This window comes from Natator depressus, chromosome 2 (genome assembly GCF_965152275.1).
Source record: "Natator depressus isolate rNatDep1 chromosome 2, rNatDep2.hap1, whole genome shotgun sequence".
Classification (NCBI taxonomy): Eukaryota; Metazoa; Chordata; order Testudines; family Cheloniidae; genus Natator; species Natator depressus.
Window position 1 is genome coordinate 176,746,867 of NC_134235.1, and position 15,240 is coordinate 176,762,106.

At 38.8% G+C, this 15,240-nt stretch overlaps 1 protein-coding gene across 4 annotated transcripts in view; it reads left to right on the forward strand.

Moving 5' to 3' along the window:
* Positions 1–15,240, forward strand: part of DPY19L1 (dpy-19 like C-mannosyltransferase 1) — a 96,544-nt gene that overhangs the window by 64,806 nt on the left and 16,498 nt on the right. For 3 of the 4 annotated variants that reach the window (XM_074945351.1, XM_074945352.1, XM_074945354.1), the window contains 5 exons: positions 859–960; positions 1,860–1,931; positions 2,700–2,749; positions 5,646–5,670; positions 7,315–7,434. In XM_074945351.1, coding sequence (XP_074801452.1) covers positions 859–960; positions 1,860–1,931; positions 2,700–2,749; positions 5,646–5,670; positions 7,315–7,434 — 369 coding nt within the window. The remainder of the gene's footprint in view (positions 1–858; positions 961–1,859; positions 1,932–2,699; positions 2,750–5,645; positions 5,671–7,314; positions 7,435–15,240) is intronic. The other variant, XM_074945353.1, reaches the window with a different exon arrangement.

Here is a 15,240-nt window from a genome sequence, read left to right on the forward strand (position 1 = left end):
TATGACCTTTTTAATTTTAAGTGCCAGCATTTTGGTTTAGGTGGAGCCCCTCATTCCTGTATAGGCTCCCCCTTTCCCAAAAGTTTCCCAAGTTTCTAATAAATCTAAACCCCTCCTCCCTACGCCATTGTCTCAACCACACATTGAGACCCTGCAGTTCGGCCTGTTAGCTGCTCCTGTTCCCTAGCTCCTCTGGTTACTTAGGAGCAGGCTTTTTAAAACCCTGGTCTTCCTGAGTAGCCCTACCCCCTGGTTAAGGGTTGATAGGTGCTAAAGGGCTTAGGGATCAAAGCCTCTTTAAGAAGCTCTCAGCCTTGCCACTGGGCTCAGCAAATGGTCCCCCAAACAAACATATCATGTGATATATTTCAGCCAAGCAACAAGCACACCACAAACACACACACTACAGATAACAAACCTACCCCAAACATCACGTAATTGTTCTTCCTTCACCTGGAGAACTCCCTTGCAAAGCTCCCCTGTTAGCCGCTGCTGTTTGCTAACTAGGTATTCCAAGATGTTCCCAAAGTTCATGGGTATTAGATGGGGACAGAAGATAGGAAGCATGCATCCCCTAAGTATGAATATGCAAAGCTCTTGATGAACCACAGTTACTTGGTAATCAACTTTTTTCTTGTAATCTTCTGCTGTATGTATTTTGGCAAACCTAACAATTTTGTACCTGAAAATCTCATTTAATCTATCCAAATAATGACTTGGTGCATTTACGCTTGTACTATAAATAAAGGGTTTTTGTTGAACTAAATAGGAAAATGTTTAATGAAAAAAGAACTTTGTTACAGCATATGAGATCAATTTCTTATTTACTGATGGTTTTTGCTTTATATTTCTTACCAGGCTCATATAAGTAACCTGCTAAAATCAAAATTTATTGGCTACAAGGATTTTGACACATTAATGTACACCTGTGCTGCAGAGTTTGACTTCATGGAAAAAGAGGTAACTTATTAAAAATTGATTTACAAAAGAGGTAACTTGTTTATATTTTACCTCAACTGTGATTGCTTCTACCAACAAATCTGAGAGCTATTTGCTGTCATTGTAAGACTTTTGTTTCCACATTCATGAGGAGCTGCAGGGTCCAATGAAAGTGTTTGTGTGTGTGTTTGTTTTTAAGTCCACTTAACTTCATTGTAGATTTTCGTGAGGGTAGAAATAGAAACAGTATGATTTCAGACTTGAAAGCTCTTAGATTTGGATGAGAGAGTAAGTACTGTATAAGGAGAGATTCTTTAAATTTTGTAATACTGCTTGTTTTATATAATTAGAACTACGTAACAAAAATGTTGAGGGGCCGAAAAGTAGGTGAGAACCATATCTTGGGGTCCAATGTCTTGTGGTTTGTCTGTGCAGAGAATCACTTTGGCTGGGCGAGTAAAAATGCTTTTAGGGCCAGTAAACTTGTCTCGGCGCAATCATAAATTATGAATGCTAAAAAATGAATTGGTGAGTGTTTTGAGATGATCCACTGTTTAGTTCTAGTCTTATGACCGATAACTAAAGAAAATAAGCTGGAGATAAGATTGAAGCCTCCAGAAAGATTCTAAAGGCAATTGTAAAATGGAAAAGAACTTTATGTAATGTTAATGTCTAGCCTTACTTAAACATAGGGGACTAATTTATAAATGCTGTATCAGTATTATGAGTGCTAATTTGGTAGCTGGATAGGGCTTGATGTCTTGTATCTCCTTTCAGCTCACCTTGTTTTTGCTATATGTTGAAATTTAAATCTACCCTGAGGAAAAATATTTCAGGACTAAAGCATGGTAGCTTTCAAAGTGAGACTGGTAGTAAATAAAACTAAATTTGAAGGAAATAAAAATTTCTTTGCATTTCAGACTCCAATAAGATACACAAAGACGCTACTACTTCCCATTGTTCTTGTGGTTTTTGGGGTAATCATCATGAAGGTAAGTTATTCATTTAGTGAGTTAACTATTTCCTCTTTTGGTGGTGTACTGAAGAGGGCAGTACATTCATCCAAATAAGGAAGAGCTAGGTAAATTACAGTAGAAATGATAGCCAGATTTTTTTTGGAAGAAATGGTGTACAGTGTTCTGTATGATATAATCCACTGACCCAATCCTACACCACCTGAAGTGAATGCCAAAACTTCCATTTTGCCTTATAAAAATCATGCTTGTAAAAACAGCCATTTAAAAATTAATGGGTAGTTTTAAACGTTTAATGTACATTTAGGACTAATTTGCTCTCCCTTATGTACCCCTTTTATTTTGGGGGCTTGTAGGACCTTTGTAGTTGCTTGGGGCCAGAGTTATTCCTATTTATCCTGTTCAGTTTGAATATTTTTATTCTAAACAATTTAAAAATGAAATTTTATTAAAAATGTACTCTAGTTTTATTTTGCACGTATTCTGTACCTGATTGACAGACTATATAACTAATTTTTTTTTTGTTATTGTATATTGCATTATGTGTAAAACATTACAGTTTAATCTACTCAGGAACAGACAGGATAGATGCAGGCTCCTTGTCTAGTAAGAATTCTTTGTTGGCATGTGTATCTAAAACATATTGAATGAAAACTGCCTTTACTAATGTTTTAACCGTACCATCTCAAGCCCTCTTAATTTAATTTTAGAATTTTAAAATGTTCAGAAATGCTTTAGAAAGATGCTAATTTGTCCATATTTTGTTAACTTTCATTCTGTTCACAGGCAATTAAATATACTGTGTGGGTTTTATCTCAGAAAGACCTCTGTGAACGGTAAGTATTGCCTTTAAGATGTTAAACTTAATGATGATCTTCGAGTGGCTCTGCATATTACCTCTTATAGGTATTGTGGTGCCTAATGGTAAAACCTTCTCCCAGTAGTGTCCACTAGTGTCCCTCCTACCTCTTCCCCCACCCCCCACATCTCTGAGGGCGAGGCCATGTAGGGATGCACAGCGCCCTCTATCACTTCAGTTCCTTCCAACCATGTGCCTGGATGAAAATGAACCATTCCGGTCCCTTCAGATCTGGCATTTTACTCCATGTGTTTATTGTGAGTTATTTAGTGATTTGTATAGGTAAGTAGTTAATTTGTTAGTATCTTGGTTCCAGGTTATGGTGGAACTGAAGAGGATAAAGCCAAGAATGAAGAGGTGTGTTTCATGCCCCGCTGTTTTCCCAGCATCAGACATTAGGTGCCTGAAGTACCTGGGAGAGAGCCATTCTCCTTCTGGGTGTTCCATCTGCCAGACTTTTACACTCTGAGATTGCCAGGAGAGGCAGAATAGATTCCAGATGCTTCTCCGTGAGGCTAAGCCCTGTGGACCTGGACAGTGATTGGATCTAGGGTCCAAGAGGCCAGTTTCGTCTCCTGTGACTTCCATCAAAGCAGTTGAAGGGTTCCAGGAAGTCAGAACCAGTATTGGGTCTGGCTTTGGTTCCCACTGCTTCATCCATCAGGCCCTCAGAACTGCCTGTGTCAGAACCAAGGATCATGCTTTCAGTTCTGGGTGTCTTGGTTCCAAAGAGGAAGAGGTCTACGGAAAAGATGGACACTGTTAGCAGTGCCGGATCATTTGCCTCATTATCAGATCCATCTGATTCCAACAGAGTTTCTATGGCTCCAAAATCAGTCTGTTCCAGTCTCAGCTTCAGGATCCAAAAGGATGGATTTGAGGATTGTGTCAGATTGGTCCCATTTAAGTGTTTGGGCCTGGCCTTAGTCCCAGTTCCAGGTCCATTTTCAGTTCCAAAGAATACTCTGGTGGTGGTAGCTGATGTGTATTGTACAGCAGTGGTTCTCAAAGCTGGTCAACCGCTTGTTCAGGGAAAGCCCCTGGCAGGCCGGACTGGTTTGTCTACCTGCCACGTCTGCAGGTTGGGCCGATCGCGGCTCCCACTGGCCGCGGTTCGCCGCTCCAGGCCAATGGTGCTGCACCCCATTTTATGGCCTTGCCTTTAGAATGTGTTCAGAAACACTGAGCGGTGCAGCGGAAGGTGGTATTGGAGGAGATGAGAGAGCACTCTAAGGGACACTGCTTGGAGAAGGTTTTACCGCTAACTGGCCTAATACCAGTAAGTGTGAATATGCAGAGCCATCTCAAAGAACTGTGGTTACCAGTAAGTAGCCTTCATTTTTGCTACAAAAGAAATGTTAGGATTCTTTCTTTTCATTTGAATTGTTATATGTCAGATACTTTAGATCCAAAATAGCATATTGACCTGTTTTTGGACAGCTGTTTGCTATTCACTAAATGGAACTGGTTTTCCCTTCACTGTATAGCATTCAAAAATATTATTTGTATTTGTGCTTATTGATAAGTTAAATTACCATAGTTTCTGTTTGTTTGCTGTACAATCTTAGGCTAATATTTCTACTCCTTTGCCCTTCCCTTTCTCTCCCGCAAACAGTGAATGTAAACATCATCTTCATCCTTCCTTCTGGAGTATCAGGTTCAAGTTAGAAACCCCAGGATATTTGGGTTTAATCTGTAGGAAGTGCTCCTATAAAATGTTCATCGTATTTCCTAAACTGTCTTCAATTATGGTTGGACGGTTCTCCTGTGATCTGGCTCTCAGAATAAAGAATGAGCAGCATCTACAGATACAAACTTCCCCTGCTGAAGAGCTTCTTAACACAAAGTCCTTTTCTGATCGCAAAATATGAACCTTTGTTCTGTCAGCGTTTGCACTCTTAACTTTCTCTTCTGGATAGATAATAAATTTAACATGTGGTTGAGAGGATAGAGTCAAATCCTCATTTTTTGTTGTGTTGCTGAAACACTTTGGAGTGCTTCTTAAAGTACTGAGTGCCTGGTGTTTCGCTCCAAAGGAATCATTGTTGTCTTATCCAGAACCAAGATTAATAATCTATGTCTATTACTATCTGCTCTTTTCCATTAAATCCATTTTGGAACCGTATTTGATAGTAACGTATGACAGTGGTGAATTGGGCAACGAGATTTTTGTCACTTCATCCTATACATTCAGCTACACTGAGAGTTTGTCTTTTTTCCATAGATCATTACTGGGACGTGTTTATGTTTGCTCATGTGGTCTTTATCAGATTTTTAACAAATATGAAACTCGTGAGCTTGAGGATTTTTTTCTCACAAGTATCCTGCAAGAACATTAGGCATACATGCATCAGTTTATGGAAACAGATTTACAATAATTCAATAGCAAAGTTAAGGTTCTCTGGAAGTATCTTTTTTAAGGTCTCAACAAGCTCCATAAGTTGCTGTAACATCGTTTCGTTTACACGGTTTCCTCCTAAGGAGCCAGAAACCATGCATGTCATAACTAAGTAAATAGTTGACTTGTTTTAACAATACATAGTAGGACATGTTCTGTGTATTTATCTTTTGATAGGGAGTTTCTAGCTCTGTGTCCAAATAGCTAATCTGCTGTAAAGATTGTTTGTAGAAGTAATTAAAGTATTAAAGCGCATTTTCAGCATTGGAGATACGCCAAAACATAAATATGGGACAAAGATATTTATCCAACTTGTAAAGAGCTTTGAAATCTGTGGCTGAAAAGGGCTATATAAGTGATGTATATATTTATCAGATCATTTCATAAATGAAACTAGTGCACTTCTATAGGACATATTAATGATTCTGTGCTATGAACAAATAATGTATTTGTGGGGTATTTCTTTTTTATCCAGAGAGGATCATTTTAACCATGGTGAGGTAAGACTTTCATCTTTATGATTTCATGTGTGACTCCTTAATTTGAATAAGTACTGGTACATTTTTAATATAATTTAAATGAGAATTATCTTTATATGATGTTTCTCAAAAGTTTAGTTTTTTTGATCTAATTCCCTACTCCTTGGTTAGTGTCACCAGAATAACTTCTTTAAAATAACAAATACAAAAGACCTCCTATTTGTAATGGGGAAAAATATTATGCTTTATTTTAATGATATAAATAGAATATCCTGGATTCCAACTTTCATTTTTTTTCTTGATGTGTTTGAAGACTATGTGTCTGTAGTCTTGTTTGTAGGCTTAACTACCACACACAAATCATATTACGTTACTTTCTGCTCTTTGTCAGTTACGCCTAATATTTTATTAATGCAAGTAATTCAGTTTTTCAGTATTTGGTTGATTTTGTTATTCTTAAGTGATGGCTTTTCTTTGAGGTTTTTTTCCATTTTAAGTTCAAAAAGTCAGCCCCACTTAATATGACATCTGTGTGATGATGGGTTGAGCCATCAAAGTTTAGGTAGACAGGCTTTTTCCCATCTTGGCATTCAAATCCCTAAATTCAAATTTGTTTGTCCAGGAGGCCAATTGAAAGACTGGGTTAAAATGAGGGGTAAGATCACTAGAAATTAAGCATTCACTCAGTGCAATTTGCACTCAGGAAGCCTAGACTGAAGTACAAAATCCTTCCATATTTACTACAGTTAGAAAACTAATTAGAATCTAGGGGCTAGCATGTAGAAAATAGCTTCCAATAAGCCTACGCCCCTTAGACAATTGCTTCCAATTTGGAGGAAGGAATCTCTTTCAATGCAAAAAAAAAAAAAGGGGGGGGGTGGGAGGGGGAAGCTTCCTAAAGAGCTGCCTGGCATCCAATTATTTATTTTTCCTAATTTATTTAGGGACATCATGCTGTTTTGCTCTTTAGAAACATCTTAATTCATCCAAAATATTTAAATGATTCAAATAGGTAGAGATATTGATTGGAGTGGCTGCATTTTTATCACAAGTTCTCCTCAGGTAATGTGTGTCTGAGGTTAGATGTGTCGAGAGATAAGAGTCTGGCACTGGTACTCTGAGTTGAACTTATTGATATTTGATTTTAAGAATATCAGAGCACTATGTTACAAATAACTGGCCTTGTCACTGGATGCACAATTTAGTAATGGTGACAACTGTATTTGTCACATCTTTCATCTCTGGATCACTAATTATTTTAGATATGTTAATAAATAACAGTCTCTTCCAGCCTGTGAGGTAGGAGACGGCCATGCAGGGAATATTGCATCTATCATTGCCTTCCTTGTAGCTTGCCCTCCTGATTATCCAGCCATCTCTCCAGCTAGCCCTTCTATGCTGCTTTTCCTCTTTTTCCTTTCTCGTTTCTACCCGCATATAAGCATACTTAAAACAAAAAACCTCACAATCCTCAGGGAGGACAAGTAACAAAACCTACTTCTCCATTGCTGTTGCTTAAATTTGGAAGATTGTTTTACTTTGGCAATACATAAAAACTCTTATTTAAGTTTTGCATTTTTCAAAATGTATTTTGAATATCAAATGAAAATGTATCAAAATGTTAGCTTATGCTTTTGTGTATGTGTTTGTTTTTTTGTTTGGCAGCTGGTATACCATGCATTGCAGCTATTGGCATATACTGTACTTGGTATTTTAATTATGAGACTGAAACTGTTTCTGACACCTCACTTATGCGTTATGGCTTCCTTGATTTGTTCAAAACAGGTAAGATGTTCTTTAACCCTGCAATTCTCTCAACCCTTAATGTTACCGTAACACATTGTTCTCTGAACTGTTATCCAAAATTATATAAACTGCTCTATTGTTCATAACTGCTGAATCTTTTAACTGTAATATTTATTAGTTAAAAGGAAAACACAAGTTAATTTTAAAAAATCAGCATTCCACTTATAGTATTAAAATTAAAACAAACACTTTGAATTGTGTAACTACAGCATAAGTCTGTCTTATTGTGCCTTGTACTGAGCTTAGTTATAGGATAGCACGTGTTACATTTTGTTTTTAACTATACATTTCATTGCTAGTACTGGTTTTGTATCACTCTAATTTTATCAAAAATTAATGTTGGTGTATAATCACATTCCATTTTTCCCTGTTAGATTCATTGTCTACATATCAATTCTCAGTGGAAGTTTAGTTTTAGATAGGCTTGAATGTTGAAAGCATATTCTTGCTTTGAAGTTGAACTGGGATGCAAAACAAAGATAAGATTTTTCTAGTTTTAAATCACCTATAATGGAAAAGCAGACCAGATTTCTCCAGATGTGGAATATTTGTTGGAACTGGCTATTCATACAAGTATTCTACATTTTTGAAGGGTGATCCTCACACCCAAAATACAGATTGAGTCTTTAGAACCACAGCTAAATATCTGTTAAATGCATTCTGCCTGATTGTCGTTATGTACAGTACGCACAGTACTGTAGTATACAACAATATTGTTTTTAAAGGTGTGGCCTAGCAATTTCCAGTGTACACCCTGTTTTCACTTGCTTATAACTTTGCCAAATTTTAACTGTTGAGATGAAATCTTCCATGCCCGAGTGTCTGTCTCAGGCTGAGTTTTTGAAAATTTTCGACCAAAAGAGTTCCGCTGTTTACAAGAAAAAGGCTAGGGGAAAATACATTTTGCCCATGTTCAAAAATTCTGGCAAGCTGTAGCTCCGCCATGCATTGAAGCAGGGTATTGAAACGTGTCCATTTTGGGGCAGAGGTCGGGGATAAGCCTTTGTATCTGGGATAAGCCTTTTGCCATCTGTCACTGAGGGGCTGCCGCTGCACCCTATCTTCAAGCATGCACTACCACACCCAGTCTCAGTTAAGGAGATTTATTCTTTTATAACAAAGGTTAACAAACAAACAGAAGGCAGTCTTGAGTCAATACCTGGTCCACAGACTTCAGGGCCACCCCTTCCAGGGGTCTCTGGCTCTCTAGTTCCTGGCAACTTCTTTGCCTCCTCCAACTCCTCTTGTTGCTGCAGCTATTGGGTTGCTCCTTAGATTTTAGCAATAAATCTCCAAAGATTTCATCTTCACTGAGCATGCTTGAGCCTCTGTCAGATCTTTGTGCTGACCAGAGTGCACACTCCCTCCCTCACAACTCGTGTGTGTGACTGGACTGCACGTGTGCCATTTCCACAGAACAACTAGACATGCCCCAGCTCCTCACAGCTTCTGTATGTAACAGGATTGCACATACGCCAGCTCCACAGAGTGACAGAATATATTTCAGTGCATGGTAGCAGGGGCAAAGCCAGACTTTCCCAGTAATGGCTGCTCCCAGTGCTCTGGGCTGGGCACTGGAACTAAGAATGGAGTGTCTGTGAACCTGTCCTATCAATGACCCCCTGTGGGACTCAGGCAGTGTGGAGAAGGAAGCTGGTCTGATTCAAATGCAGAAGGGACAAAAGCCGGACTGGGGGTGGAAAGGAATAGGAGTCTGGGACTAAGGGTGGTGGAGGAAGAGCAACTATGACTGGGGGTTGGAAGGGAGAGACTGGGACTAAACCATTGCGTGTGTGGTGGGGGGGGTTATGGGCAGAGGTGATGGATCTGAAAAAGTGTTGGGGTGCAGGGGGAGAACTGGGATTTGCTGGGTGAAGAAACTGGGACTTGGATGTGAACCCTGAGTAATGGAGACAGGTACTAGGATAGACAAAGAGAATAGGACTAGAGCAAGGAGGTGGGGTGGGAAAGGGAAAGGTTGGAGTAGATAGGGCAGGGAAAGCATCAAGTTTGAGGGAAACAGGTAGAAGAGTCTGTGCCCATTAAAGCGCACACACTTCCAGAGCCTGGAATGGAACCCAAGTTTCCTGAATCTCACCATTCTACTGCTGTAAGCAAATCTATGTGAAACATACTGACAAAGTGTGTGTCTCCTCCCGCTCTAGTGCTGGTCTACGTAGTGATTAACAACCTAACTATTTTTATCAGTTCCTCTCTTAGCTTAAGGGCCAGAGGTCTGTGTAGTGGATCTACATGTTCCAACCCTGCTGATGAACCACGTGGGTGTCAGTATGGTATCACATTTGGAATATTTTTTCAGTTTTTTTTTTTCTTAGGAAACCTAGGAAATTAAACAGTAAAAACTGTTAAAAGAACATAATTCAGGTTTCAAAGTCAGTCGCTCCACTAGGAAGTGCCAGTATTAAGGTTGCTTATAATTTTAATTGAGCCCCATTGTGCACATGCATTATGATAGTCTTTTCTTTTTTGAGTGATTGCGCATGTCCATTCCACTTCAGGTGTGTGCATGTCCAGTGCAGTTGTCAGAGATTTTTTCCCTCAGCAGTGCCTGTCAGGGCAGCACAGGTGGCTTCTGTTCCCTCATGCTGCTGTGCAATGGTATAAAGGGTGGCTCCATGCCCAACCCCATGAGACTTCTTACCATCTATGACGGTTGTTGGAGAGTGTGGTCTTACTATCACAATTCTTTTCCTTGTTTTAGTAGTTTATAGTGTTAGGTAGTTATAGAATTACCTATTCCTGGGTACTGCTACCTCTGCCGGGGCATGACTCAGTCACTGGGTTTTAAGCCCTGCCATTCCTGCAAGAAACCAATTCCAGTGAGTGACCCACACTCCCGTTGCCTGAAGTGTCTTGGGAAGACTCAGGTCCATGTTCTGGTGCCTGCTTTGCAGGGATTTTGTGCCAAGAAGGACAGGGAGGCCAAGTTTCTGCTGATGGAGGTAGCCCTACATTCATCCTTGGAGCCGTCTCGCTCATAGTGGGTACCAAACACATCTGTGTGCATCAGAAGTGCTTCTCGTCGTCTTGCTAATTCTTGGGTCCATACTTCTTCCCCAGTACTGAGAAAGAGGTACAGGAAGATGGCATCTAATATCAACAGGGCTGGTGCCAGAGTCAATGGTCTTGCCTGAGCAGATGACTGCTTTGGAGAGTGCAGTGTCTCAGAGTCTCGAGATGATGCCAAGTTTGAACATGTGGTCCTTCAATCTGAGGGTGGGATCGGAGTCTTCCTGAATGAAGATTGAACTATATGTGAGTCACCAGAAGTGGAATGCACATGTGCAATCGCTCAAAGAAGAAACAAGTTACTAACCTGTTCCATAACTGTTGTTCTTCGAGATGTGTTGAATGTGTCCGTTCCACCACCAGCCCTTCTGTATCGGAGTCTGTCCGGTAAGGACTTGGGGAGAGTTTGGAGCAGTTCCACACTTTATACCATCACGCAGCAGCATGAGAGTAGCAGAGGGCATGTGTGCCACCCCAACAGGTACCACTGAGGGAAAAATCTCTAACAGCTGTGCACTGGGTATGCATGCAGCTGAAGTGGAATGGGCATGTGCCACACATCTCAAAGAACAACAGTTATGGAAGAGGTTAGTAAATGTTCCTTATTATGTGACCACTTTTTGTGTTCTTTCCCTTCCTGTATTCCCTTTCCTTGTTCAGTAAACAGGATAGATCTGCTCTGGGGGTTGTGTAGAAAAGGAGGTTGTTGTCTATAAGACCCTTGCCTTGTTTGTTGCCGAAGTTGGAAGGTGTGTAGTAAATGAGTCAAGGAAGATAAAAGATGATCTCATGATTACCAGTTTCATGGAGCCCTGGAGAATTGGCTTCTTTTCTTGCCTCTCTCACAGAGTTCCCATGTGATGCTGGGCAAGTCACATAAATCATATTTTTCACAGGTGGTCACTAATTGTGTCTTTATTTTCTGGGTGCCTGTCTTGATATCCTGGGGTCTGATTTGCTTAACGGCTGCACACTTTCAGCTGGAACTGAAGTTGGTGGGAGCTGTGATATGAACATAGAAAGTGCTATATAATGCTAAGTACCCTGAAAAAGTAGGTCCTAGTCTCAAACTGGGCACCCAAAATGAGTGCAAAGTTTTGATCTTAATCTCTCTGTGCCTCTGTTCTGCATCTGTAAAGTGCACTGGCAACATAATTTTTTTAAGTTTTTTTGTGAGTAATAGTATTTTAACAAAACTTCCATTAAGATTCTCAAAATAGACATTCTAAAGCTGTATCTTCAGGGGTCTGTAAATTAGCAAAACAAATGTCAGTGTATTGTAATTTGAAATAAAAGTTGCCCTTTGAACCAGAAAAGCAATAAAATAAATATTTAGTCTTTTTTTTTTCTGTCTCTTCCTACTTCTAATGTACCCATCACTGTGATATGTCGGTGGTGGTTAAAGCATGATTCACAGTGAATTCTGTACAAAATAGGCCTAAATTCTTCTTCATTCTTCCCTTATTTTAGTTGTTGTTTTCTGTTACCCAGGAGAATGCTGTTGGGCTCTTTTGCAGCTTTGTTATTGTTGGAAAGCCTGTGTAAACAGATGGATCTTTATATCTTGCTCAAATCTTGACAAGACTAGAACTCTTTCATTACAGCATAGGAAATGTGTGGCACAGTTTAGGACCTTCTGCTACACCTTAACCCAGAGTGCAACTCGGGCTAGTCTGCTGTAGCCCTCTGGTCAATCATAACTACTCTGGTAAGTCATGAAGGGAGAAGTGGTCTCAGAGAGAAAAAACAGTACTTTGAAATGGATGAAGAGTTGAATGAGGAGCTATTTAGCATGCAAAGTACTGGTGATATGTAGACTCTTTAGCCTTTTTGATTTAGTAGGTGAGTTGATTTAGTAGTTGAAGTTTTCATATGATAGTTGCCCTCAGTACTAGAGCGAGAGAACTACAGTAATTCAGCCCGGATCATTGTGGGTTACGTTACTTTACCAGAGCAAAGATCTCCTTGTCAGTTGAAAATGAAAGATAGTATTTCTGATGCCATTTGGCTATTCAGGAGCAATGAGTGAAGCAGAAAGACCCCCACACCTTCACTTGTTTGAACACTGGGGGGATGAGCTTAATAGTATCTTATTAATATCAACAGCTTTCGTGATTTAGTTTATGCCGGTGGCTTTCATCCAATTCCAGCTTCCTTTGAACACTGAGACAGCTGAGAGCTAACATTGTTTGCACTAGATAAGATGTGCCTGTAGAGATGTGTCATCAGTTTATTGATGTAGTCACTTACTGTTTCCTTCACTGGTAATAGTAAGAATGAAGCCTGCAATGCTCCACAGGTGGTGAGAACCATCAAGCAGCTGCCCATCATGACCATCTGGAATCTGTTGAAGAAGAATGAATGAATGAAGCCAGCAATACAAACCTATCAGCTTTTTAAGTTTTTCTTTTTCTTTTTTTAAAAATTTCATGGTTGGAGAAAAGACCAAGGTTATTTATATTCATACGAGTACAAAAACATTGCTGTGGAATCATCTTTCCCCATTTTCCCAAAAACTTGAAAATGGAGACAAAATTCATGACATGATATTTCTGCATATTTTTTAAACTCTGTAAGTGCCTAATATATTACATTCTGCCCTTTCCTTTCCTTGTATTTTGTTCATACATTTGATAAAATTAGGAACAACCTCTTTAAAAAAAAAAAAAAAAAAAAGTAGCATAAGAAAAAAGAGTTCAGAGACATAAAGGAGACCAAGAGAAATTGGAGTTGGGGCTGGGGGAGGAATAGCTATTAAAGCCATGAAAATAGGGTACATATTGTTTTCTTGGAATGTAGTATTTCATTTTACACTTAAACAGTGTCCAGTCAGTTAGGACTTCCTTTTTCTTAAATCCACACTCTATACAAAGAGTACTATTTTTCTTTGTCAGTTTCACAGGAATAGTTGTTTGGTCTTACTGTTCCACATCTTTAAGAAATTATTAACAGATCTGTTTAAATTAGGACTGTCAAAATATTAAAAAAATTTATCGCGATTAATCGCACGATAGAAAAAATTAATCGCATTAAACAATAATGGAATACAATTTATTTAAATATTTTTGGATGTTTTTTACCTTTTCAAATATATTGATTTCAATTACAACACAGAATACAGAGAGTATAGTGCTCACTTTATATTTATTTTTGATTACAAATATTTGCACTGTAAAAACAAAAAAAATAGTATTTTTCAATTCACGTCATACAAGCACTGTAGTGCAATCTCTTTATCATGAAAGTTGAACTTACAAATGTAGAATTATGTACAAAAAATAACTGCATTCAAAAATAAAACAATGTAAAATTTTAGAGCCTACAAGTCCACTCAGTCCTACTTCAGTCAATCGCTCAGACAGACAAACTTGGTTACAATTTGCAGGGGATAATGCTGCCTGCTTCTTGTTTACGATGTCACCTGAAAGTGAGAACAGGCGTGTTCCTGGAACTGTTATAGCCGGCGTAGCAAGATATTTACGTGCCAGATGTGTTAAAGATTCATATGTCCTTTCATCTTCAACCACCATTCCATAGGACATGCGTCCATGCTGATGATGTGTTCTGCTCAATAATGATCCAAAGCAGTGCAGACCGATGCATGTTAATTTTAATCAGCTGAGTCAGATGCCACCAGCAGAAGGTTGATTTTCTTTTTTGGTGGTTCGGGTTCTGTAGCTTCCTCATCTGAGTGTTGCTCTTTTAAGGCTTCTGAAAGCATGCTCCACACCTCGTCCCTCTCAGATTTTGGAAGGCACTTCTGATTCTTAAACCTTGGTTTGAGTTCTGTAGCTATTTTTAGAAATCTCACATTGCTATCTTCTTTGCATTTTGTCAAATCTGCTGTGAAAGTGTTCTTAAAACAAACATGTACTGGGTCATCATCCAAGACTGCTATAGCATGAAATATATGGCAGAATGCGGGTAAAATAGAACCGAAGACATATAGGTCTCTCCCAAGAAGTTCAGTCGCAAATTTAATGAATGTATTATTTTTTAACAAGCATAATCAGCATGGAAACATGTCCTCTGGAATGGTGGCCAAAGCATGAAAGGGCATACGAATGTTTAGCATATCTGGCATGTAATACCTGCAACGACGGCTACAAAAATGCCATGCAAATGCCTGTTCTTACTTTCAGGTGACATTGTAAATAAGAAGCAGGCAGCAGCATCTCCTGTAAATGTAAACAAACTTGTTTGTCTTAGCGATTGGCTGAACAAGAATTAGGACTGAGTGGACTTGTAGGCTCTAAAGTTTTACGTTGTTTTGTTTTTGAGAGCAGTTATGTAACAAAAAAACTACATTTGTACGTTGCACTTTCATGATAAAGAGATTGCACTACTGTACTTAGATGAGGTGAATTGAAAAATACTGTTTCTTTTATTTATCATTTTTACAGCGCAAATATTTGTAATAAAAATAATAATATAAAGTGAGCACTGTGCACTTTGTATTCTGTTTTGTAATAGAAATCAATATATTTTAAAATGTAGAAAAACATCCAAAAATATTTAATAAATTTCAGTTGGTATTCTGTTTTAACAGTGCGATTAATCACGATTAATTTTTTTGAGTTAATTGCGTGAGTGAACTGCGATTAACTGACAGCCCTAGTTTAAATCAAATATTCTCTTTCCTGCAGCAGTTAGCTAAATGTTTGTTCTCTGCAAATTTAATTGAACTGTAGCAAAACAGATTTTTTTTAGACAAACTTGTGCATGGCTTTCAATTTTCTGTAATTTCCAATTCAC